The sequence below is a fragment of the Panthera leo genome, chromosome B1 (genome assembly GCF_018350215.1).
Source record: "Panthera leo isolate Ple1 chromosome B1, P.leo_Ple1_pat1.1, whole genome shotgun sequence".
Taxonomy (NCBI): Eukaryota; Metazoa; Chordata; class Mammalia; order Carnivora; family Felidae; genus Panthera; species Panthera leo.
In genome coordinates, this window is record NC_056682.1 from 14,189,538 (window position 1) to 14,216,729 (window position 27,192).

At 45.0% G+C, this 27,192-nt stretch overlaps 1 protein-coding gene and 1 non-coding gene across 6 annotated transcripts in view; one reads left to right on the forward strand and one right to left on the reverse strand.

The window, feature by feature from the left end:
- The first annotated feature begins 1,406 nt into the window (after positions 1-1,406).
- The window catches only part of WWC2 (WW and C2 domain containing 2), a 208,875-nt gene continuing 183,089 nt past the window's right edge, over positions 1,407-27,192 (forward strand). For 2 of the 5 annotated variants that reach the window (XM_042934236.1, XM_042934235.1), the window contains exon 1: positions 1,407-1,610. In XM_042934236.1, coding sequence (XP_042790170.1) covers positions 1,480-1,610 — 131 coding nt within the window. In that variant the 5' untranslated portion in view covers positions 1,407-1,479. Of the gene's footprint in view, positions 1,611-1,868; positions 2,081-4,433; positions 4,525-11,189; positions 11,477-27,192 lie in introns of those variants that run through there. The other 3 variants (XM_042934231.1, XM_042934230.1, XM_042934234.1) reach the window with 3 other exon arrangements.
- On the reverse strand, positions 24,524-24,608 carry TRNAE-UUC. The gene has a single exon. It is a non-coding gene; the product is annotated as a tRNA-Glu (tRNA).

Sequence of the window (27,192 nt, forward strand, 5' to 3'; positions counted from 1 at the left end):
TGAATAAAGAACTGCTTGTGGGCTAAGAAAGATCCACGTTCCATCTAAGATTCATCCAGGGCCTAGGAAAGCCTGGCTTCCGGGCCGCAGTGGGCTCCCTCCAGCGTGGTGGCCCACACCTTCTTGGCCACAGCGGGGTTCGGGTGGGGGACTTCCCGCCGCGGGGGCTGGGCGGAAGGGACCGGTTCCAGGATTTGTCCACGTCCAACTGTCCTAAACCCCTGCAGCAGAGGCCAGCGGCAGAGGCGCCCTGATGGCTGGCCTGGCCCCCGCGGGTTGAGCGGCCCGACCCGGCGGGAGGCTAGGGTGCCTTCTGCTCCCTGGCCCGCGTAGGGGTGGGAGGCAGTCGCTTCCCAGGATCAGGCTGGAGTTTCCCCCACAGGCCACAGGGGCAGGCGTGTCACTGCGCTCTGGGACCGCTGGACCCGCCTTCGCTTTCCGCCGCGAGGCCCGTGGCCTCTGGGCTGAGGTCATGGAGGGCCAGGCGCCCTGCAGAGGCCCCAGGGGCGACACCGGCCCGGACACGCCACCGACACGCTTCTGAGCGCTTTCGGTGCTTTTTACACTTTTCCACCACCCCGAACCGCCCTCGGGTGCCGAAGTAGCCCAGGGAGCGGCGTGGGGAAGCCTTTGTGCCCTCGCTGCTTGCTGGGACTTTTTCTTCCCGAAGAGAGCTTCCCCCACCCCTTTCCTCTCGAAAGTCTTGTGGTTTCCCTAGAAGTCGGAAAGAAGTTGCGAAGGTTGCGGAGCGCTCTCTGGCTCTTTTCTGTCCCGAAAGTTTAAAAATCCCAAGGCGTGTGGCCGCCGGGAGATACTTGGGGTCAAGGGGAGGGAGCGAACAGCGCATTCCTTCGCCCTCTTCCCGCCCACCTGGTCCCTCAGCTCCCCTCCACCGCCCCCGCCCCGGGCTCGGCCCGGCGCCCCAGTTCTTGCAGCAGGCCCCGGGAGCTGCAGGGTTAAGCCCTGGAATGTGGCGGCGAGGAATGTGCATGCAGATGAGCCCAGCGTGGGGAGGGGCGGGTGAGGGCGGGCCCGGGGCGGGGCGCATGCTAATAGCATGCAAATGAGGAGGCCCGTCGCCGCCGGGGCCGCCGCTCCGCGGAGCTTCCCGGATCCGAGCCCAGACGGCGGCGGCTCGGGCAGCCTGGGCGCCGCGACCCTCGGCGGCCACAGGGGGACGGGGAGGAGGAGGAGGAAGAGGCGGAGGCAGCGGTTGCAGCCGCGAGGAGGAGGAGGAGGAGGAGGAGGAGGAGGGTTCGCTCGCCTGCTCCGACGCAGACATGGTGGACTGATCCCCGGCGGGGCCGAGAGCAGGGTTTCCTGAGGCGCCCCCCGCGCGTGGCCCCGCCGCGCCCCGCGCCCCGCAGCCCCTCGCCGGCGCCCGCGTCGGGTGCGGCGGTCGGGCCGGGCATTCGCGTTCCCGCCGCGTCCCGCGCCCGGTCCCTATGGAGGCGCCGCTCGCCGGCGAGGCCGCCGACCATGCCTAGGAGGGCCGGGAGCGGGCAGCTGCCGCTACCCCGGGGCTGGGAGGAGGCCAGGGACTACGACGGCAAGGTCTTCTACATCGACCACAACACCAGGAGGACCAGCTGGATCGACCCCCGGGACAGGTGGGCGGCCGGGCCGCGGGTGGGCGCGGGGACCCGCCTCAGTAGCGCGGCGGCGGCTGTTGTCCGGGAGATCCGGCCGATCGGCGGCGCCCGCGGCGCGGGGGGCGTGGGGCGTGGGGCGTTGCCGGCCCCGGGGTGCCGGGAGGGGTCTCGGGAAGGAGGCGCGGGACCCTCAGCCGGCGAGGAGCCCCGTAGGGGGCCAGTTGGAGCCGCCCCTTCCAGGGCCTCTTTGCCTTGCTCCCTTCTCGACGCCCCCTGGGACCTTTAGACACTCCCGGCCGGGAGGCAAGGGTGGCATTGGCGCTCCGGGCTGGCACTCCGTGTCCAGTTAACGGACCCCGAGGGGCCACCTGAGCCCCGTGGCGAGCTCGCTTCCGCCTGAAGTGGGCCACATTAGCGCTGGAGGGTATCTTCGGCCTTTGGGAGGAGGGGACGGGCCGGGAGCCTCCTGGAGAAGGCCTGAGTGCAAGGTGGGGAACCAGCCAACCAAGCCACCTGTGGCATCTTCTCTTGGCTGTCCTTGGCTCCCTGCCTTGACTGCAAGCTCTTGACGGGGCGCGCCACCGGTCAGGCCGGAGGTCCTGGGCGTGGAGGGGGGCTCCAGGCACCCTTCCTCTCCGAGCCCTGGCTGTGGGTGTGATTAGCTCTGCCCCTCAGAGTTTAGAAACACTTTTTTGGGGGTGGGGGTGGGGGTTGGTGCTACTGCGTACTGCCCTCACCAGAAACCTTGAACTGAGTCCCCACATCTTGAAAAGGCAGATTGTGTTTTGAAGAAAGAAATGCAGTGAACATTGAAACAGACTTGAGCTTATCACGATTTCTTGTAGTTTTCAACCCACACTTGTTAGTCCTGCTCGGAGGTAAAGAGGGGAAGCATAACCAAATCATCGTCTAGGAAGTTCCGGAGCTGAAGTTTTGCTGAATGTTCACAAATGTTGGTCCTTTATCCCGTCTTGTTACCCTTCAAAGGAAAATTTCTTATAGTGAGATTTATTATAAGAATAATAGGAGATATTCCTAATTGTAAATTTGTAAATTGGCCATTAAGGAGGTGTTCCTAACTGTAAATTAGGGGTTTATAACCCTTTTTTTTTTTTTAGGTGCTTCTACTAAACATTGCCCCGTTTCTCAATTTGAAGCTGGAAGAGTTTCATACTATATGTTCTCAGTTAACTTTTCTCTTACGAATATTGTTTTTGAAACCTATTAACGAGTAATTATAAAAAAGTCATAAATGACATTATAAATTTATGGAACAGTCCTTATTAAATTATCCATGAGGGTATCAGTTTTGGTTTCCCTTCTGAAATGAGAAAAGGCACCTTGCTGAGGTTCTGGCTTGCCCCAGCCTGGCTGCCTGTTGCTGGCCTGATAAAAAGTTATGACAAACATCACACCTTCACAGTTTCTCCAGACATACTAGTTGTTGTCATAAACTTCCTGCTCCAGGTCAGTTATTTGACTTCTGCCCTTGCACTTGAAACTATTTAACAGATAGTAAATGTCAGTGATGATGGTGTGCACCCAGCAGTGACTTTTAAGGCACCTGTGTAAATATTTGGCTTTTACAGTTCTGTGGTCATTCTGCTTTCTGATACTTGGAGTTTCAGGCTATTGAAATCACAGTGAATTCTTGAAATATTTAGGCATTTCAGAGTCTCTTCATTTTGCATCTTCTATTATATCGTGTCATTTGTATTTACCAACAGAGATTACAAGAATATGTAATGCCTGGGTAAAGCAAATAGAAAGTGAAGTAAGAAATGACTTGGCTTATCCATATCACTACTTCTTAAACAAGTTAAGCATGCCTTTTATTTTAAACTGTTAATGGATTAACAATTATTATGAACTCTGCTTTCAGGAAACTGGGTAACCAATAACCAATTCATTTGATGTGGATAAACAGTTTTGACTAAGATAATTTGTTATGATTCTAGTTTTCTGTGAAGCGGTTAGGTCTTTAAGTATTTGGCAATATGAATTTGGGTTATACACATTTCTGGATCTCACTCTGAGTTTTCAAAGATTCTACGAGACCAGGGTCAATATTGACAATACTTAGTTTAAATTTGGTTGCTTTCTTTTAGGGCAACGAAGTGACTGTAGGTCTTGCTAAGTTGTGTAAGAGATGGTGGGAGAGGGTATTTGGAGGATATATTGAACTCGAGTCGATTTTGTTAGACACGCACCAAACTTACAGAGAAAGAGATGTGACACAGGCCTTTTGGGGTGTGCCCCTTCTTCTACAGGATCACATGACAAACCCTGAAAAAAAGTGAGTTGATAAACTGTGGGTAGGCAGTATTTTGGAACCCTCAAAGTCATTTAATTAAAATGGTCATGATGGCTTACCCAGTTCTATTTATGTTAAGAAAAACTCTGACAGTCTATCAGAGTTTGTGAAGTGTTTCCGATTGTATAGATGAATATGCATATTTGCAGGGGGGAAGCTGGAGGCTTTCATGAGAACGTAATTTTGTTCAGTAAGTAGTGATTTTGGAATACCGAAGTATTAAAATTGCCCCAGCACTTATTGACTGAGTAAGCTTAGGTGAGTTTGTGAGTCCCTCTAAACCCCCATTCTCAACTCTAAAATGGAGGTAAGACCACCTACCTCATGGCAATGGTTAGGGATCCATAATTAGGGCCCAGCCGAATGGTGGTGGGTGTGGTGGTGTCGTTCCAGTTCAGGAACTGAGGGGTGGTTCAGGTTACCCCTGGAACTAGTGGGTGTACCAGCACATATTTATTCAGTATTTATTGTGTGACACTCACTGTGCTAAGCTCTTTAACTGTGATCTCCTTCTATTCTCCCATTAGTCCTATGAGGTCGATGCTAGGATTGTCTTGCAGTTACAGAGGAGATGGAGAGACGCCATGGCTGTTCAAGGTGGCCAGGATTTGAAGCCAGGTAGTTGGACTCTAGAACCTGTGTCCTGTGTCATTCCTCCAGACCGCTGGAACACCTGGACGTGCTTAGAGGTTGTTTGGGTGGAGTGGAACCTCTTTGCCCGGTGGTGATTTCTCAGGCCGATTGACCTGCCTTTATTGGTCTTCAAAGGTTCCTGTTAACTTTTTATGATCCTTAGATACATGGGGGATCTGGTTCATGAATGCTTTGAGCCTAATGGGTTGAAGGCCTGCCAGGTTGACCCCACTGAACAGCAGTGCAGGGCCAGGTAGAACTTGGAAATTCATTGCCCTCTTGGGCACATGAGAAGTTCTGTCTGGGGAAGAGTTAAGGGCTCTGTCTCATTCCTGAATAGACTGCAATTTTGCTATAACAGGCTTGACTTTACCCGCCCCCCCCCTCCCCCCCATCACCCGTTCCTGGGGAAATCTCCCTGTCCGTGATTCCTTGCTCCCCTCCCCCACCCCCCAGCGGGTCAGCTGTTATTTTGAGGGTCTACTCCCTCCCTCACCTCTTATTTTGCCCACCGTGGACACCCTTTTGACCACACCAGTTGGTGTTTATGGTGGCCCATAGATCATGGCCAAATGGTGTGGTGCTTAAAAAAAAAAAAAAAAACAAAAACGGCTACATTCAGCATAGGAGAAAAAGGTAGGATGGATTCATTGCCTCTGAAGGGACTAGGGGGCTAAGGTGGGCAGGCCTCGGAGACTTGGGTGAATGGTGGTACAAACTCTCAGTAGAATTTTTCTCATTTTCTGTGCTTGGATTGAATGTTATCCGGAGACACAATAACTTTGTCTAGTTGAACGTGAAAGATTTGCCAGCACACAAAAACTTGCTGATTTATATAGTCTTTGGTTTATGGCTGGTATCAGATATTGAGTGCCCTGTGTGCTTTCTAACTGAAGGGAAGAAGCTCTGGGGGGTGGGGAGGGTGACCGGGAGGAGGAAGAGGATGTCAGCTGGGTATCCTTGATGGCTGAGCTAACTCTTGGCTCTTTACACCCAGTTTATGGCACGTGATTAGGCTCTGAGGAACTCTGTATTGTCTTTCTTTCAAAGTCAAAGCAAGTAATTTTGCTAACCCTCCCGCTAGAGTGTAAATTCCTCAAGAGACCTAATTGCTTATTACTGCTTTCTGTGTCCTTTGTAGATGGTACATGTTAAATGAATATTGCTGAGGTCAATTAATGAAGAAAGTTGTTAAATTAATGAAAGAATGCTAGTTGAGCTACTCTCTTATTTCCAGTTGCTTATTGTTCGGCTTTCAGAAAATAAACCCATAACCACCAACAACCAGAGACAATTGATTTTCCAGTTAGATTAAAAATAATGAGAGAATTAAGCCGCTACATTTTGACTAATCGTATAAATATGGGAATTACTTCTAAGAGCAAAGAAAACAAAATCAGTCCTTACAGTCTTAATCACCACTGCCGATGTCATAGATTTTGCCGGAAGTCGTTCCTCCCCGGCCGGCTGAGTTCGGGTGCCAAGTGGTTACTGTGAATTATTTGAGTGATTATGGTTTTTGAAGTGTGGAGAGGTTGTTAAAAGAAGGGTTGTTTTTGTTTTTTTGTTTTTTTGAAAAAAAAAAAAAACAAAACAAAACAACCCACTCTGGGAAGCACTAATTTAAACTCCACTGTGCTGTCTTCCAGAAATTCCCAAAGAAGTATTTCTTGTTTTCAACACAGTGTGCTGTAACGCTTGCAGGAGGGCATAGTGCTTGCTTAGTATTAGTACTGAGATTTCTGCAGTGACTTTAATAGTCCATACTTTGCAGTTTCATTTTGTTGCAAGACCTAGGGCCATACTTGCTTTTTCCAGAAAGACTGTTATCTATAAATAAGTGATTTTTTTTTTTTGTAGCTGCAGATCACTAAGTTGTGAGTTACATAGTCAGCCCTTGTGAGGCGTGGCCTGCCAAGGCCCTGCTCTGCCTGCCTGTGCCTTAAAAATGGCGCCCTCTAACCTGTTTCCAGTAAATGTCTGTAGGAAAAAAAGATGCCGCCATTAAAGAGGGGCGTGGCCACCTTCATTCTGCCGATGGGGGAGTTACTGAAATGGTAGCACACAGTGTGAGCCCTAATGCAGTGTAAATTCCAGGAGTTAGGGCCTGGGTCTGTGTATGCTCTCGTCCTGTGAACTTGATTTAAAATCGGTTGACCTGATTTCTTATTAGAATTTTGGACTAATTTCTTCATTTCTGAAGCTCCTGTTATTGGAAAAATGATCGCAGAAGTATATAGAATAGGAAAAGGGAATTTTCAGGACAGTGTATGTATAAGTTGTGGGTTAAAAGTAACATTTCAGAATGCTTTCACTGTCTTCAGTGGCTTTTCTTTCCACTTACTTATTTCATTTTTTATTGACAGAAAAAAAATCGCATAAAATTCACCATTTTAACCATTCTCAGGTGTACCAGTAAGTGATTTTTAGTATATTCCCAGGGTCGTGCACCCATAACCATTATGTAATGCCTGACCATTTTCTTCACTCCAGAAAGAAACCCAGTACCCGTCCGTTCTTTCGCCACCCCGGCTGCCTCTGGCAACCAGCAATCTGCTTTCTGTCTTCATGGTTGTACCTATCCTGGACATTTCATGTAAATGGAGTCATACGGTGTGTGTCCTTTGTGTCTGGCACAGTGTTTTCAGGATTCATCTGTGTTGTAGCATTGTGTCAGAGCTTGATTCCTTTTTATGACTTAGAAGAATATTCTGTTGTATGGCTACACCATACACACTGCGTTTATCCATTCGTCAGTTGATGGGCATTTGGGTTGTTTCCCCTTGTTGGCTATTCTGAATGATGTTGCTGTGGACATTCACGCGTCGTTTTCGTATGGACGTATGTTTTCAGTTCGCTTGGGTAGATACCTAACAGTGGAACTGCTCCGTCATGTGGTAATTCTATGTTTAACTTTTTGAGGGATCTGCCAAACCATTTTCCAGGGTGGCTGTGCCATTTCCCATTCCTACCAGCAGTGTCCTGAGATTCGAGTTTCTCCACATCCTCACCAACACTTGTTATTTTCTGTGTGTGTGTGTGTGTGTGTGTGTGTGTGCGTGTGTTGTAAAGTATTTCTAGTGGGCATGAGGTAGTATCTTACTGTGGTTTGGATTTGCGTTTCCCTTTTCAGTGTGTTTTGATAGCCTTCATGTGACCCGAAGCTTTCCCGCCTTTCTTCTAGCCTTTTAGTCCTTCCCACTCTCCCCACCTTTTTGTGCCCTCTTGCTAATTACCTGACCAGGAAAAGTTAGGTAAGAGACATTAGTTCTTTTTAGTCTCGCATCGTGCTTCCCTGTTTCCCCTTTCTGACCCCTTTGAATCATTTTAACACTGAAGTTGAAGATAGAAGTTATTCAACAGTTTTTACCGTGCCAGCCAGCTAAGTGCCCTGGACTCCCCAGCTCAGGCTACTCACTGTGTAGTTTGCATAAGCACCATTTAAAAAGTGAAAGTAGGGGCGCCTGTGTGGCTCAGTCGGTTAAGTGTTGGGACTCTTGATTTCTGCTCAGGTCATGATCTCAAGGATTGGGAGATCGAGACCCGCATGGGGTTCCACACTGTCTGCTTGGGATTCTCTTTCTCCTCCTCTCTCTGACCTTCCGTGCTCAAGTGCACACACTGTGTCTTAAAACAGGTAAAATTAAAAAAAAAAAACTAAAAAAAAATAAAAATCTTAATTTTTTTTTTTTTTTTAAGTGAAAGAAAGAAGATTTGGGTAGTGTGCGTTAGATTTTCTTTAGCTATCCCTTTAATTTAGCCTAACAGTGAGGAGGAAGAGTTGAGAGGAATTAAAAGTAGAAGACAGTGACAAATCATATTAACTTTTGTCTTCATCTCAAATATGATATGTTTAAGAGGCATAGATGTGAATCATATAAATAATGAATGATGATGTATGTGTATATGTGTATAGCCAACTTATTAAAAATGATTTTGACATTTAAAAGCTTTTAGTTTAGTCCTATATGGTAAGATTCAAGTTCATTTTCATTATGTTCATTTTTTTATTTTGTAATTTTTTAAAGTTTATTTATTTTGAGAGAGAGAGAGGGAGTGCAGGAGGGGCAGAGAGAGAGGGAGAGAGAGAATCCCAAGCAGGCTCCGCACTGCCAGGGTGGAGCCCGATGCTGGGCTCGAACTCATGAACGTTGAGATCATGACATGAGCCGAAACCAACTCGAATGCAAACGTCGGACACTTAACTGACTGAGCCACCCAGGCACCCTATTAATTTTTCTTTTTTTAAACAGTTGGAGGAAACCTGGCAAGACTGCTTCAGCCAGGTGATCAAGGTAAATGTCAACAGTGATGGTGAGTCCTGTTGAGGTACCCTTGATACGATGTGGTGACAATGGCACTTTTTCTAGGTGGTCTTCCTCCCCCCAAACTAGCATAACCCCAACGTAATCATGAGAAAAGCACCCACCAAATCTCAGAAGAGGAACATTCTACAAAATAACTGCCCCATACTCCTTAAAACTATCGCGATCATCAGAGACAAGGAAAGCCTGAGACACTGTCACAGCTGAGAGGAGCTTCGGGCGACATGATGAGGAATGTAATATGGCATCCTGGATAGGGTCCTGGAACAGAAAAAGGACGTTAGATAAAAGCTAAGGAAATCTGAAAAAAAGTATGGGTTGTAGTAATAATAATCATAGCATCTTTATAGGGGGAACCGAGTGTGGGATATATGGAAGTTATGCGAACTACGTTTTTTCTATAAATCTAAAACTGTTCCCCCAAAACAGTTGAATTTAAAAAGATTACAAAAAAAACCACACAAAACAGTTGGAAGTGTTTTTCTTTAGTCAAAATGTAGCCGTGCTATATAATTATGGTTTTTATGGTATCCTCGAAAAGCAGGGGTGGCCAAACTATGGCCCAAGGGCCATATCCCAGCCTGCAGCCCTCTTTCCATATAACCCTCCAGCCAAGAATGGCTTTTACATCATTAAAAGGTTGTAAATAAACAGCAACAAAGAGGAAGATGTGTCCGAAATAGTACGTGGGCCACAAAGCTTCAAACACTTACTCTGGCCCTTGACGGAAAGATTTTGCCGACCTCTGATATAAAGTGAGATGATAAAGCTTTTAAAATACTTTATATAAGCATTTCAAAGAAATATTGATCTTCTCTGATACAATGGCATGTTGTTTATCAGTCATCCTTGATCGTTCGTTTATGCCACAAGTAGCCCGGGCTCTATGCACTGTGTGCTGTAATGATGAATCACACACGGATGCTGAAGGTGAGGAGTCGCCTTGATTTTCTTATCACTTTTCTTTTAACGGAACACAGCGTGTCACGTGAAGTTTTCCAAACCCATTCTTCTCTGAGGTAGCTGGAATTGTATGCAGGGACCTGAGAAAAACAGGCAAAAATGAACTTTTGGAGATACCATAGTTGTACCGTTTACAATTGGAAGGATAAACTTAGTGATCCGTGGTGATGGTTGGAAACACTGATTTCCCCGTGATAGACTGATGGTATTTATAAAATCACAAAGTGGGTGGTGATGATCAAGGAGAAAATAAGTCCACGTTTGACCTTGATAAAGCGGGTGCCTGTCACAGCCAAGGGTGTTCCAAAGATGCTGTGAAAGGCTAAGATTGTATTGCTCTGTGAATGAATTTTCCTGTGCTGTTAGCCCTGATGCCAATAAAGAAATCCTAGTTCTGAGAGACCCGTGGGGAAGAGCACTGAAGATGGAACCAGCTGGGCAGTTGGGCAGGATAGTGGGGTAACAGAGTTAAGCTCTGGGACCCGGTCTTTGACTCCTGTACCACTTGAGGAGTTGAGGTGGTCCCGACAGAGACTTTGGACAGAGGTGAACATCATTTACCTTACTTTGGTCTCAGTGGCAGTAGGGGTAGAAAGTGTAAAGAAATGGATAGGTTATCTTTTTTTTTTTTTTTTAGAGAGGGAGCAGGGGAAGGGCAGAGAAGGGGGGGGAGAGAGAGAGAGAGAGAGAGAGAGAGAGAGAGAGAGAGAGAGAAAGAGAGGTAAAATGAGAGAGAATCCCAAGCAGGCTCCGTGCTGGCTCTAAACTCCTGATTAAGAGCCTGTCTTCGGGGGAGCCCGTGGAATGTGTTGTGCACGTCACTGACACGGCTCCATTCTGTGAGAAGGTAACTTTATCAAGCGGCACTGATCCTCGGTAAAGTTTAAAGCTTGGGACACAACGCGTAACCGCGGAAGAGCGGGAGAGCACGCGGTTTCAGGCAGTGTAAAACTTTGCTCTGCAGCTTCCTTAGTGGGATGGTTTTTCACAGAGGTAGATGTAAACGCGGGCCTTTTTTTGTTTTTTCTTTGAAATCCTAAGCGCGAACGAACGTGTGGGATCCGTGTCGTGCGTGGCGTCCCCGGGCTGCCGGTTTTGTCGGCTGACGGGTGTAGGCCGGTTCATCTGTGGCCGGTCAGCGGTTCCGTCCACGCTGTGGGTTCCTTCCCTTTTTGCCGATCGTCCGGGTGTTTGAACTTGCTGGGGGTTTGCTTTCTCGCCTTGCTTACTTTCTCCCCTCATTGCCTCCCTTCCCCCCTTTCTGCTAAGTGGCCCAGCTCATGACATTTCTCATAGGACCGGATGACTGTAAACCGGTATTTAACTTGGCTAGACATTAATGCCCTGGTTTGCTGTTTGCAGATCCAGACTGCGGGGCTGACTTGGATGTCTAATACTCTGTCCGCACCCCCACCGGAGGGATGCCTTTCGATGTATATAGATGCATTCTTGAGAGATTTCCTAACGTCTCGCATGTAAGGAGCATCTGTGTGTCTGCATCACTAATGTTCTCGTAAAATTGAGTTCAAGTCAGTTGAGGACGGAGACCCGCTTTGCACGTACGCCGTTCCTTTGTGCTGTCTGCTCACACTGCCGGTCCCCACGGGACGTTTAAGAACCGCAGAGCCCCGTGTCCCTATGCACGAAATGTAAGTATTCGAAGGACCTTCGTCTTCTTCCAGCAGCTTCCATAGTCTGTCCCCAGCCTACTCTTGACTCACTTGACCCTCTAGTCACTCACGCACTCGTTGATTTATTCGACCCTTCATCAAAGATTTGTTAAAAACACTACATGCCTACCATGTGTCTTGGGGACATGGCATGGAAGGGGAGAGGCAAGGTCTCTGCTTTCATGGATTTTACATTCTAGTTCAGGGAAGAGAAAGGATAAAGGCAGTAGTGAACGTGTTTTGATGAAAATAAACAAGGTGACACGGTGGGTGGTGTCCGTGGGAGCTGCTTTGGGCGGGGTGCTAAGGAAAGGCCTTTCTGAGGAGTGGACGTTTAACGAAGACGTCAGGGTGAGAAAGAGCCATCCCTGGGAAGAGCTGTGAGAAAAGTGGCCCAGGCAGAGGAGAAGGCTACGGGGAATCCCAGTCTTGTGTCATAGCTGCTGGGAGTATGTGGCCATTTAAATTAATCAAAATTCAGTAAAGTTAGAAACCTGCTTTCTCAGTCTCACTAGCCACGAGTTAAGTGCTCAGGGGCCACACGTGCAGGTCTAGGGCATTTCCATCAGGGCAGAAAGTTCTACTGGACTGCACTGTCCTGAAGAGAGCTAAGGAGGTTGGTACGTTCAAGGAGCTGACTGGCAGCCTGCATGACTGAGGTGTAGAGACACAGAGGGACGAGGGTCTCGTGAGAAGGAGGCGGAGAGGTGGAAAGGGGTCCGATCGGGTATGCCTTGTAGACCGTCAACGCTTTCAGGGCATTTGGGAGCCGTGGAGGAGTTTTAGGTTGAATGGAGGTATGGTGTGCCTGTGTGTGTTCCTGTCTTTCCATTAAGGGCACATCGCTTTGCAAGACCTTATCCATTTTCAAAAAGAGGTCACTGCTCTGTGGAGAAGGAGTAGTGGATGTTACTGCAAGGAGGTGATCGAGGGGAGAAACCATGAGATCTTGGCTTTGGCGGTGGAGAGAGCAGTGAATGGATTGGGATGTTTTTTAGGTAAAAGTGACACAATTGCTCACGCGTTGGCTCTGTGAGGCGCGAGGAAAGGAGAGGAACGAGGGATTTGCTGGCACACCGATGGGGAAAGGGTGGAGTACGGCCGGTTGGGATGCAGTTGGGTCCGTCATCTGGAGTAGTTCCGTTTCAGATCCGTAGGTCTGAGATGCCTGCTAAGACGTACACATAGATACCCAATAAGCAGCCGGATATAGAGTCTGGAGTTTGGAAGACAGCTCAGAGCTTGAGATAGTAAATTTGGGTGTAGATGGATAGCATTTTTAAATGGTGGGATGGGATAAGGTCCCTGGGAGAGAAGGAAAAGAAGAGGGGCCAGGACTAAGGACGGGCCTGAGGCTCAGTACAGGTCTTTTTTGTTCGTTTGTGAAGCCTTGTTCCAACGACGATAGATGGTTTACTTATCGTCATTGGAAAATCCCTTATACGTTGCACCAGGTGAAAGATGATGGGGGCAAAGATGACGGTCATTGTGGTGGCCGTCACCGAAGCCTTCAGGTATGTCATCTCGGGCCCCATGAGGGTACGTACTGTGTCTGTCTTGTTCACCGTTGCATTTCAGCGCCTAGTTCTGTGGCTTCATAAATGTTTATTGAATAAATGAAACCTTTGATAGGTACCGTTATTGCCCCCATTTTAGGAGGCTGAGGCTTCGCAGGTTGAGCGACTTGTCTCGGGCACAAAGCGGTTAACGTGGTGGCGGCCGAACTCATCCGTGTCTCTCTGACTTCAGAGCTGTGTGTTCGGCCATGTTCTGCCTCTGACAACCGCCAAGAAGAGCCCTCGGCCTCTTCTCTGGGGTTGGAAGTCGTAACGAAGTTTCAGCACTTGGAGCTCTCCCTTAACAGCTTAGCCACATGCTGTCCGCTAATGCCTTCGTCCTCGCGGCACTTGGTTTTTGCATCTGTACCGAACCAAATTGTGCGCCGTGTCGTCACCGTTCAAACTGAGCTATTCGTTTTTCAGACTTCATTTTTTATTTTCCCGAACAAGTTGGTAGGCTCTATTTGGGTTAAGTCCCGTACACTGTGGTTTAGTCAGGTCCCTCCCGGGACGGCCAGCACGTCTTGTGAGTAACCTTGCGTTGATTCTGTCACTTGTGCCTTATTCCAACGCTTTGAGTTCCTTCAGAGGCCGAGATCCCATATGCGATATATCCTCTTTATCCTTGTCTTCTGGTGCTAAAAACCCTTTGACCTTGTACCACAACCTTCTCCCAATCCAGGCTTCTGTGGAATCGTCCCTTTCGCAAGCGTGCCTTATGCTACCTGCACCCTTCCAGGTGAACCGATTAGTAAGGATAGAGAATTTTCAAAGCATAAAGCTGAATCCCAGGGCTTCCAGATTCTTTTCTAGAGCTCTCTTTCATCGGTGTAAACCCTGGTGGGTGATCCATTCATTGTCTGAGAATACCTTGGTTTTACCACGAGTGTGTACCTTACAGACCTTGACTGAAACTGCTTTTTACTTTGACTCCTGTGGTTGAGTGTAAGTCTTGGGGGGAAAATCATCTTTTACTGTAAATTGCTATGCCCCAGTTTGCTTTATATTGCTTGGATTTGGAGTCAAGCTCTAGTCTTCATAAATGGGAAGTGATAGAAACTGAGAGAGTGTGTGGTATATTTTTGTTTGATTTACTAATGCTGTGAAACTTACCTGGAAGGATACAAGCCCTACTAAAATGATGGTTCTTAAGGAACCTTGTAACTTGTATATTCTTTAACCTCGGCACAAGTCGCCGTACTTGTTTTGGTCTTTGTGGTAGCTAAACAATATATGGTGTATCTGCTTCTGCTTGGGAATCTAGTATTCTTACATTTCTACTTTTGACTTGGTTTGAGATCCAAGTTTGTGAATTTTAATTAAATGCTTAGATGATGCATGTGAAAAATCTTTTGTTCCTGTGTTGCTATGCGCAACGGTTGTTAAAGTTCACCTTCCCCTTTCTAAAGAAATGTAGACAAATAAATACATGAATTGTAACGCTCAAAAAAGGGTCATCATTTAGTGTTGTGACTGTTCTGCTTATAAAATAAATCGTTCCTGTGACCATAATTATCATGGCGAAGGGAAGAATGCAGTAGAAGTGAATAATCATCCGACACATTGACAAAACATTCCTAAAATACTATTCAAATGAGGAAAGACTTACGGGGCTGCAGCGAGTAGCCGAGCGTTGAGTCCTTTTAGTCGGTGCGTCTGACTGCGCTTACTGTTGTGGCTGAAAAGAAGCTGTGTGTAGAGTGGTTTGCATAGAAAAACCATGACTTATCTGAAATCCCCCAACCTTTTTTCTTTTTTTAAAAAACCCTGCCTCGCATCCCCCCACACCACACTTTATCTCACTCTTAGAAGACTTCTTTTGTCCTGACAGTATTTGTTTCGTTGCTTTCCACCCTCCTTCCGTCTAAACTTTACTGACTCCTGGTGATTGCTTAGGCTTGCCGTTTGATTCTGTTGTGTGATTTTTGATTACACTCCTTTGTGCTGTTTAAAGTAGCAGTGTTTACCTAAATTAGTGGTGGCTGCCAAGGACTCAGGTTGGCCCATTTGAATGAAAATCGAGACAGCGTTGCCGGATGCATTTCCCTAAGCTCACCCTGCCGAGGGGCGCTAGGAATTTGGCCGGACGGGGAAGCCAGCTCCCCGGTCAGAGGCAGGAGGGCTGGGAATGGCCGGCTTAGGGACTTACAGTGATAATGTAATTCATTCTCCCGCGGGGAATACAGGACTCCGGGAAGAGACGCCCTTTGCCTCCTGCTTTCTTGCCTCCGCCCAGCCCGCTCTGGAGAACGGACCCCCCCACCCAAGTGCCAATCCTTTACACGGTTTGCAGGGAGAAAACGGGACTTTCTTCTCCCAGATTTCAGCACCTCCTGTGGAGCTCTCCACCTCGAGGAAGGGGTGTGGGTTCCTCCGCACGCCAGCGTCTCTGTAGCCGCGTGCTTTGGATGTTGGGAAGCAGCGATTTCTGTCTCAAACGGAAGTCTTATTTTTAATTCTGAAAATGTAAATTGGGCTTTTGCTTTGTAGTTTTTGGTTAAGATGCCAGTTTTAAAAGCACAGGTAGAGTGTTAGCATGCTAACTCTAAAATACATTCTGGGGGCGCCTGGGTGGCTCAGTTGGTTAAGCGTCCAACTTCGGCTCAGGTCATGATCTCACAGTCCGTGAGTTTGAGCCCCGCGTCGGGCTCTGTGCTGACAGCTCAGAGCCTGGAGCCTGTTTCAGATTCTATGTCTCCCTCTCTCTCTGACCCTCCCCTGTTCATGCTCTGTCTCTCTCTGTCTCATGCTCTGTCCCTCTTATCTCAAAAATAAATAAAAGTTAAAAAAAAATTAAAAAAAAATACATTCTGGGAGAAGAGTCGGAATTTAAAATGAGCATGTAGTATTTGGGATGGGTATTCATTCACCCAAACCCTGCCTCTTGTGTACGAAGTTCATTTCCTTTCCACTCTTGTCAATTCTTGTTCCAAGGGCCATCTTTAAGTGCTTTATTGTGATATTCACCCACGGTGTTAATTATAGAGTTCCTAAGCAATCTGTCCAAAGAACTTGAATTTGTTTATTGATGGGTTTTTCAAGAAAGTCACAGTGGAAAGTCACATTTCTGGATGGAAATCATCTAGACATCTGGTTTTATCAAGGTATCAGAGGTGACGTCCTGGCGGTGGAGATGAAAAGTTACCTTTGCAAGTATGGAAAAGATGTTTTTACTCCTTTAAGATGAACTCCTTCTAAGTTAACTAATAATTTCAGGATTAGAAAAAAAAGCAGGTAAGCTGGTTTTCCTTTTGTGGCCTTGAAGAGTAAAATGAAGAATCACTTCGTTGGAAAACCAGTTATTTTAGAATTTTTAAGGTCACGAGGTCAGTTGTTTGAAAACGGGTGTGTGTGTGTGTGTGTGTGTGTGTGTGTGTGTACATTTCATTGAAAAACACCTTTATTCATGTTGAACAGTCATGGCACATAGAAATGAAATACTGTGAACTGATAAAGACGTATGGGTGCCGAGATAACAATGAGAAATCTCTGCTGTGGTCCCATCTGAGTTAAAGCATGAACGCACTCCTCCACACTCCTGCATTCTGATACTTGTCGACTGGAATGGTTTTGAGCAAGGAAGCTTTATTAGCAGCTACTTCGGGGGAGGAAGACTGCGATTGGGATAAAAACTTGGATTTTCTATGATCACTTCTGGGCCACATTTATTATTATGTACATAACTTCTCACTTATTGAAACAAAGCTCCTCTTTACAGAGAAGAAAAAGCCCAAGTATTTTATAACTAAAGAGTGTTAAAATCATAATATCCCTAAATTTCCATTAATTAATATTGTATAATTTTCACCCCTCTGAATTTTGCAGGAAATTCTCTAAGCTCCTCTGGGATAAGATGGATGGAATAAATAAAACACATTTATTAATTTGTGAATGTTATTTATTGTTCTTAAAACTACCATTGTGGAGGAAAACAATGAGATTGTTGATATGTGTGATTCTTGCTGATGATTGTTTCCCAAAGATAGAAGTAGAAAGATGTCTATAATCTGTTGGTTGTCTGTGGAGAGAACATTTCTAATATCTACATATTTTAGTTTTGCCAGGTAAAATAGTTTAAGTATTATGCAGTTGCCTGGTTTAGTTCGAAAATTAATTTAAAAAGTTACATTTTATTCAGTGCGTATCATCTACACATGAAATATCTTTCTTCTCTTTGAGTGAGGACTACTCTAGGGGAGTGGACAAACCGTGGCCTGGAGGTCAGATCCCGCCCACATTTGGTTTTTTAATGGCCTGTGACCTAATCAAGGGTTTTACATTTTTCAGTGGTTGAAAAAAAATCAAACGAAGAGGATTTTGTGACGTGAAAATCATATAAAATTAAAACTTTTGTGTCCATAATTCAGTTTTATTGGAACATAGCCACACTCATCTGTGGACATGTTGTCTACTTTTAGACTGTAAAGGCAGAGTTGAATAGTGAGACAGAGACTCCTTGCCCCCAAAGGCTGACTTACCTGTTATCGGTCCTTTTTAACAAAAAGTTTGCTCAGCCCTCAAATAAGATAATACTAAAAGAAAAAAGTAGGAATGCATTTCTTTGTGGAAAACTATTGATGACAGTGAGTCTTCTTGATAAATCGTTTACCCTAATTTGGCCTCACTACATAGCATGTGTACTGGATCTATGGCTGTGTGTGTGTGTGTGTGTGTGTGTGTGTGTGTGTGTGTGTGTAAACCAACTCACCTCCTTTGCTTCTCTTTGCTAACTTTTTCTTACTTGACTTAAATTTCATTTTGCTAGGCTATGTTTTTATAAGCCGCCATCAATAGAATTGGTAACCATGATAGCATTCCAGTTAGTTTTTGAGAGCCTTTAATGTGCCAGAAGTATGGTAGGTGTGTTAAATATATCATCAATTATCATAGCTTTTTAAAAAAGTTGTCAGAAAACACATAAAATTTACCGTCTTAACCTTTTTTAGCATATAGTGTGGTAGTGCTAACAACACGCACATTGCTGTTGTGTCACAGATCTTTAGAACCTTTTCATCTTGCAAAACGGAAACGGTATCCCCTGAATAGCTCCTCTTTCGCCCTCCCCCGCTGCCGACAACCACCACTGGCAGTTTCTGAGCGTTTGACTTAGCTTCCTCGTGGAAGTGGAATCATGGAGTACTTCCCTTTCTGTGACTGGTGTATTTCACTTAGCATAACGTCCTCAAGGTTCATTCATTCATGTTGTTGCACGTGACAAGATTTCTTTCTTTTCTAGGGCCGCATAATATCCCATAACTTGTATATACCGTATTTTCTGTTTCCATTCATCTGGTGATGGACATTTATTTATTTAAATTTATTATTATTATTTTTTAATCTTTATTTTTGAGAGAGTGAGAGACAGAGACAGAGTTGAGAGCAGGGGAGGAACAGAGAGAGAGGGAGACACAGAATCCGAGGCAGGCTCCAGGCTCCGAGCTGTCGGCACAGAGCCCGACGTGGGGCCCTGAACCCACGAACCGCGAGATCATGACCTGAGCTCAAGTCCGACACTCAACTGACCGAGCCACCCAGGCGCCCCTTACTTTCTTTTCTTTTTGTTTTTTTTTTTTGGTGATGGACATTTAGGTTGATTCCATCTCTTGGCTGTTGTGAATAATGTTGCCATGAGCACAGCTGTGCACATATCTCTTTGCGATCCTGTTTTTAATTTTTTTGGATACATACCCGAAGTGGGACTGCTGGGTCATATGGTAATTCTATTTTTATTTTTTTAAAGAACTTCCATCGTGTTTTCCATAGAGGCTGCACCACTGTACGTTCTCACCAGTAGTACAAAAGGGTTCCAATTTCTTCACATCCTGGGGCTCCTGGGTGGCTCAGTCGGTTAAGTGTCTGACTCTTGGTTTTGGCTCAGGTCACGGGGTCGTGTTTCCTGAGTTCAAGCCCTGCATTGGGCTCCGTGCTGACAGTGCAGAGCCTGCTTGGGATTCTCTCTCTCCCCCCTCCCCGCCCCTCCCCTGCTTGCTGTCTCAGTCTGTCTCGAAATGAATAAATACACTTAAAATTTTTTTAAATTTCTTCACATCCTTACCAAATAACATCCTTGTTATTTGCTGTTTCTTGTTTGTTTTGATTTTTGTTTAGTCGCTAACCTCATGGGTGTGAGGCGATACCTCATTGCGGTCGTGGTGTGCATGACTGCTGATGGTGAGCATCTTTTCATATGCTTCTAGATCGTTTGTATATCTTCTTTGGAGAAATGTCTATTCAAGTCTTTTGCCCATTTTAAAATTGGGTCGTTTGTGTTGTTTTTGAGTTGAGCAAGTTCTTTGTATATATCAGATATTATCCTCTTATCACATATATGGTTTGTAAATATTTTCTTCCAGTTCATGGATTGCCTTTTTACTCTATTGCTCGTTTCCTTTGTTGTGCAGACCTCTGAAGTTTGATGTAATCATACATGTCTATTTGTGCTGTTGCCTGTGCTTTTAGTGTTGTAACCAATAAATCATTGTCAAATCCAATATCATGAATCTTTTCACTATCTTATATGAGGTTTAGTTTCTGGTCATGTCTTTAATCCACTTTAAGTTAGTTTTTGCATATGGTGTAAGCTAAGGATCCAAGTTCATTCCTTTGCATGTGGATGTCCAGTTTTCCCATCATCGTTTGTTGAAGAGACTACCCTTTTCCCGTTGTGTAGCCTTGGCACCCTTATTGAAGATCCTTTGACCATACGCACAAGGATTTATTTCTGGGCTTTGTTTTCTGTTCCTTTGGTCTATACGTCTGTTTTTTATATCAGCACTTTTAGCAGGATAGGTAATATCCCCCTATAGCTAAGAAAACAGGTTTAACTAGAAGATAAGGAGCGAGAATTTGACCACAGGCTTTGAATTTATACAGTACACTAAGCTAGTTTGTCACTCTTCAGAAATCAAAAGGTCATTAGTACGTATCCAAAACAAGAAATATCTGAAGATGTAACGTGTTTCACTTTTAGATACGATTATATGTGTATGTAAGTATATATGCATGTTTCCTGTCTCTCCTGCTAAATTATAAATTGACTGAAGGTTGCAATGAAGATTTTTTGGTATGTTTCCCAGCACAGCATATATCACCTGCTGGTAAGTAGAGGTTGGTATATACACTTGTATGAATGTGACCTAGATGACATAATAATGATCTTACATTTGTAGTGTTTACTATGAGCTAGGCACTCTTCTAGGCTCTCCACATGCCTTATCTCATTTAATTCTTACCAAAACACCTTGAGGTAGATAGGTTCACAGTCTTCGGTGTTAGCCTTCTGACTTCGTTTGCTTCGTTATTCATTTATACGCAAAATTCCATCACCTGCCCTGTCTTTGCTCTCTCTCCTAGGCTCTGCAGTTCCACTGTTGTTATGGTTCTGTCTTTAGGGGGTAAGTGAAATCCTCTTTCCCCATCCTAGCAAGAGGTGGAAGATGCCTCATTACTTTAGCAAGTCAGGATCAGTTAGCAATTTTTTCCCTTTATTTTTCAAATTTTCTCATGTTTTGAATAGGTAGTTACATGTTACACAATTCAAGAGCAAAAAGATAGTGAAAAGTCAACCTCCTTCCCACCCCTCTCGGTGCCCCATTTCTCTCTCCAAAGGGAGACCTCAATTACCAGTTTCTTGTGTATTCTTCCAGAGATATTCTTTGCATAAGCCTATGTGGGCACATGTATGGTTCTCCGAATATCTTAGCTTTTTATTTTTTGATACAATTGTACTCCTGCTCCGAGTTTTCCTCTTAGTAGGTCTTGGAGGTTGTTCCATGCTGTTGCATATAACCTGCCTCTTAACACTCTATTTTGTGGGTGTACTGAACCTTTTTGAACCATCGCTTCATTGACGGACGTTTAAGTTTCTCCCAGGTTTTGTTTTTCTATTACAACAGTGCTTCACTGACACTAATGTGTGTTAAGTTTCTTTAATGCAAGTGAATTTCTAGGAGTGAAAAGGCTGGGTCATCGGATTTGCATTTACAATTTTGATAGGTTGCTGTCCGTTGAGGTACCCGGTTCTGCTCCCGGCAACTTTCTAATTAGTGACTTTTCCCCACACCTTTGCCAACCATTATGTTTCAAAACATTTGGTATTTTTTACTGATAAGAGAGATGCAAATTAAAATGACAGTGAAATAGCATTTTCCACCTTTATGAGTGAGATAGAACATTATGTCACTTACTTAAAAGCCATTTATTTCTCCTCTTTTGTGAACCAAGTCTTTATATTCTTTTTTTTTTTTTTTAAAGGATTTTATTTTTAAGTAATCTCTATACCCAATTGGGGCTTGAACTTACAACCCTGAAATCAAGAGTTGCACACTCCACCGACTGGGCTAGCCAGGCACCCCAAGTCTTCATATTCTTTATTTATTTATTTTTTTTTTGCTATTACTGATTTGTAGACTTTATTTTATATTAGGAAATTGTGAAATCAGTGGGCAAAAATAGATGATTCAAGAAAGGGTGCTGGCCCAATAGGCCATCCATATCAAAAAATCCAATTCAGATTCCTGTGCTTTCCATACACAAAAATTTGTAGATTTATCAACGTGGAAAAACAGATTTTAAGCTACTAGAAAATTAGGTAGATGCATGTCTGTGTGACTCAGTAGCAGGGGTTAGGAAGTCCAGACTGTTTAAGAAAAGGTTCATACATCTGACTACAGAAAAAACTTGACATGGCAAAAGTTACAAATTTAAAAGACAAAAGGGTAGGAGGGACAGGGTTGCATATAACCATAGAAAGTTAGTATTTAAAAAAAATTTTTTTTAACATTTATTTTTGAGAGAGAGAGAGAGAGAGAGAGAGAGACAGAGCACAAGCAGGGGAGGGGCAGAGAGAGAGAGAGGGAGACACAGAATCCGAAGCAGGGCAGGCTCCAGGCTCTGAGCTGTCAGCACAGTGCCTGACACGGGGTTTGAACCCACAAACTCTGAGATCATGACCTGAGGCGAAGTCAGATGCTCAACTGACTGAACCACCCAGACGCCCCAAATGTATGGAGAAATCTTGATCTCACTAGTAATAAGCGAAACACAGAGTAAAACTCCCAACGAACTACCATCTCATTTTCATCAGATTTACTAAAGTTAATAAGTCAAGATAACATCAGATATGGAGAGGATGTGGGACTTAGGAGCTTTTATCACTGCTGATAGAAATGTGAGCTGGGGCACCTGGGTGGCTCAGTTGGTTGAGCGTCGGACTTCAGCTCAGGTCATGATCTCATGGTTGATGAGTTCGAGCCCCGTGTCAGGCTCTGCACTGACAGCTCAGAGCCTGGAGCCTGCTTTGGATTCTGCGTCTCCCTCTCTCTCTGCTCCTCTCCCGCTCCCACTCTGTCTTTGTCTCTCTCTCTCTCTCTCAAATAAACCAACATTAAAAACAAAAAAAAAAAGAAATGTGAGCCGATAATATCACTAAGGAGAGCAGTTGGCAACGTATGTCTGCTTAAACATTTGTACTCCTCTAAGTCCAGGGTTCCATTTGCATGCCCTAGAGGAGGGCATATGTACAAGTGAGCTCATTGTAGCATGATTTGAAAAAGCAGAAAGTTGGCAACAATCCAAATGTCCATCAATAGGGGATTGTAATGAACAACTTTTATGGTTTAGTTATGTAATAGAATGCTCTACAGCAGTTAAAATAAATGAGCTAGACTCTTCTTACATATATCAACATAGATAAATCTTGATGACAGTGTTTAGAGAAAAAAGCAAGTTTCAGAAGTGTATATTCATGTAAATTTTTTAAAAAAATCCACAAAACTAGAGTTTATAGCATTTGTGGATACATATGTGTGCGGTCAAGATGTAAAAACAAATGATCCACCCTGACATAAGGAAAGTAATTGCCTGGGAAGGGAAGGGTATGTGAGGGTCTGTCCTCAAAGAGATTCATATTCTTGGGGTGCGTGGGTGGCTCAGTCGGTTGAGCATCTGACTTTGGCTCAGGTCATGATCTCGCCGTTCGTGAGTTCGAGCCCCTTTGCCGACAGCTGACTCAGAGCCTGGTGCCCGCTCCGGATTCTGTGTCTCCCTCTCTCTCTGCGCCTCCCGCACTTGTGCTCTGTCTCTCTCTGTCTCTCAAAAATAAATAAATGTCAAAATATGTGTATATATATTAAAAAAGAGATATTCGTATTCTTTGTGTGTTTAAATCTTCGTTCCTTAAATCTTGGTATTGTACACATAGATGTTCATTTGTCTCTGTATTCTTTGATACACTTTAAATATACATTTTGAATCTTGCCACACGCCTTTTCACTGTGTAGAGATACTTTGTGTTTTAAGCTAATAACATAGTGAAATTTATTGATAATTTAATGAATTTTATTAATTTTGAATTTTGATATAAAGCCCACTCAGTCATTTAAAAAGTGTATTGCTGGATTGTTTTCTAATACTTTATTTAGGACTTGTACAGTAATATTCATGAGAGTCATCTCATTTTTTTCTTCCTCTCTTTTGATGCTCCCTTTATTAGATTTTGGTCTCAGTGGTACACTGACTTCCTAAAATCAATATGGAAACTTTCGTTCGTTTCCATGGTGCAGCTCAAGTATCACTGGAATTGGGTGTTCCTTGCAGCGTGGTAAGGTTCGCAGTTGTGACTTCCCGTATGTATTTGATCTGCTTTTCCTGAAGGGTTAGTTCTTGCATAACCGTTTTCATAGCGGTATGGCTGATCAGGTTTTTGTCCCTGTCTTCAGGGATCAGTTCAGTATTTATATTTTCCTGGGAAATCATCAGTGTTTCAAATTTATTGGACAAGATAATCCCTTAATGTTCTTTTCCTTTCTACTACATCTGTGGCGGTTTTCCTGTTCTCATTTATTACTTCGTGTATTTGTGCTTTTTCATTTTTTTATCCTAGTTTAGGTTAGCTAATTGCTCAGCTATTTGGGTATTTCTTCTTAAAGCAACCAGCTGTTGAATTTATTCTTATTAAGTCGTCTTTTTCTAATTCAGTAGTTTTTGCTTTTATCGTTATTCATTCCTTCCCTCTGCTTTGTTTCTCATTTTTTGGGCAATTTCTTGAGATTGCATAATTTATTCTCATTGTTATTTATCGGTATTAGCAGTTAAAGCTATGAATATTCTTTGGATCTGATGGGGTTCAGGACATACTACCCCCAAATATGGCACACTCCTTAGTCTGTCATACTCCTCAACCGTTGTCCACTCTTCATCAGACCTAGCGTAAACATACACAAGTGTAACCACCTCTTTGGCTCGTCATTTCCTTAGGGAGGCTTCCGTGTCGCATAAAACCTATTACATGCATTTCTATGTTTCTCTTCTGTTAATTTGTCTTTGTCAATTTATTTTTTTAAAGTTTATTTATTTTTGACAGACACAGAAAGAGAGAGAGAGAGACAAAGTGCAAGCAGGGGGAGGGGCAGAGAGAGAGGAGACACAGAATCTGAAGCAGGCTCCAGGCTCTGAGCTGTCAGCAGAGAGCCCGACGTGGGGCTCGAACCCACGAACTACGAGATCATGACCTGAGCGAAAGTCAGATGCTTAACCAACTGAGCCACTCAGGCACCCCTGTCTTTGTCAATTTAATTTTTGGACCCAGCCAGGGACCTTAAGAGAGTCAAGGAGAAGTTTTCCCTGTTTTAGTTGTATCAGAGCTTCTAATACGTTATGACTTCGTCGTTATTGTTTACTCATTCATCATTACACAGTTTTGAATTCCTCTTTATGTCAGAATTTAGAATCTCTGGTAACTCGGACTTTCTCCAGAGAAGCATAGAAATGACTAACCTGCTAAATTATTCAGATGTGTTGTGTAGCCAAAGAGATGATCCCAAGTGTGGGAAACGTCCCAAGTGTGGGAAATGTCCCCGGTGCTGCATCCCTGCCAGGGGTTTGGAGGTGACACGGGCTACGAGGCTGTTTGTAATGTGCATGGGGCACTGGGGTGGGGAAGGGTGGTGTAGAATTGCAGTCTTTTCTTTCAGTTGCCTTCATTCCCCTCATAGCTCAGGGCTGGAGGCTCTTACATGGAACAAGGTATTTTTCTCGGAACAAGGTGCAGGGGCGTGCTCGATTTTGCCAGTTCTGTTTCCAAATGACTCCCATTCAGGGGTGCCGTGGGATCTGCCTTCATATGCCGAATTCAGGTTATCTGACACACAGTTTTAGCTGCGAATGGGTGCTCCCTGGCAACTGTTCTGTTTCGGTGTCATAGCCATGATTGCCTATAAAGCACTGTTTTCATAATTATGAAATTTTAGATAAGTTGGTTGTTATTTTATAAAAATGAATGCTAAAAAATGGAAAATACTCCTACGAGTGAAAAATATGACGACTCCTTCGCTTCAATCAAATGCTTATTTGATTTAAGGTAGCTGTCTCTATGTTCAGTTGTGAAAGAAAATCAAAATTAAAGATACTCATGTTGGCATTGTATCATACAATATTAGGTCTAAAATTTCATGATATCGTCTACTTCCTTGCTCCCTCCTGCGCCCACGTAATGTAAGGCCTATGGAAAACTTTTCCTACTCAACTTAGTGTGCTTTTTTTTTTTTTTTAGTGTGCTTTTCTAGGAATTTGTTTTTTAATATCAAAGCAGAAGATTCTGTATACTCCTTGCTCAAACTGCCTCCTGTCTGTAGGTGTCTTCAGCGTTCCGGCAGAATTCATGCTCCTTCTCATGTCCTTCCCTCCAAATTAGAGGAAGAGTAACCTCCCACCTTCTCAGCCGCACCAAACGGAAAGGGCTTTAAGACTGTGTAATGAACGCCCACGTTGGGCAGATGGCAGGTGTTGGCATCGGTCACGTCCAGGACTGGACGCGGGTGAGGCCTAGGACGCGGGATCCGAGGAACCACTCCCCCCTGTGCCGGTGCAGGTTTGGGCTCAGCCGTCGCATGGCGTGATGCCGAGAGGGAGGGCCTCCTCGAGTTTCGTGTCCTGGGGCCCCGGCTTGCCTCCCCGTAGTCCCGGCCCTGTCCGCTTCCTCCGCCCGTGTCCATCTTTCCTACTTCTGCACAGACCGTCTCTGGGGGCCTGTTTGTCCCCCGAGTAACTGAGACGCCACCATCTCGTCCACTGAGGTACCCGGGTAACTTTTGTCCGCTGCCGACCAGAACCGGGTGAGAGCCAGTTCTTGTTCTGGATGGGTTTGAGAGATGATGCCAGTGCTGCTCTCCCGGGAGTGCACACTGTGGAATCAAGATCTGCCCCTGGTAGCTTGTTTCTCAGTTGAGTCCTCCAAGACCCTATTATGGCAGGTGCAGTGACTGGCCCTTGTCCTTCTCGGCCCGGGAGGCATCCTGGTGCTCCTCAAAATAGGACTTGGTGGTAGACATGTGATGTCCTCCTCTCTGCTCTGGTCATTTTCAAGGCTACTAACACTAGAAGTTTCTTAGGAGTAGCAGAGGAGCTATTGTAGATGAAATGGAAGTGATTTCCTTAGAACTTTCCAGGATTTTCAGGTCAGAGGATAGATGAGCTTTTTTTTTTTTTCATGAAGTTATTTATTTTTGAGAGAGAAAGTGAGTGAGCACCAGCAGGGGAGGAGCAGAGAGAGAGAGAGAGAGAGAGAGAGAGAGAGAGGGATACGCAGAATCTGAAGCAGGTTCCAGGCTCCGAGCTGTCAGCACAGAGCCCGACGCGGGGCTCGAACTCACGGACCGTGAGATCATGACCTGAGCCGGAGTCGGACGCTCAACCGACTGAGCCACCCAGGCGCCCCCGGATAGATTAGCTTTTACATCAAACCTGGTTGAGTGAATAGGAAGAATAATTTGGAAAGTCTCTAAGGCCTGTGTATGCTCACACTAGTTTATTTTCACTTACGAGTGAGAATGGGGAGATGATTTGGAAAAGGAAGCAGAATGCTGTACCAGAACTCTCTATTATTTACTACGCTCTGAGATTAGTTGCATTTTGAATTAGGTGCAGGGATGAGTGTGGGTAGATATTCGGCACATCAGTTATTTATTGCTGCGTAACACGCTACCTCTAAATTTAGTGGCTCGGGGGTGCTTACGAGTAGTTTCGTGACTCCCAGGCTCACTTGCACACCAGACTTCCTTCAGAGTATGATCCACGTTTCTCTAATGCGAGTGGGGTCTTCACTGTCCAGTGAACAGACACATTTGTGTTTCGGGCTCC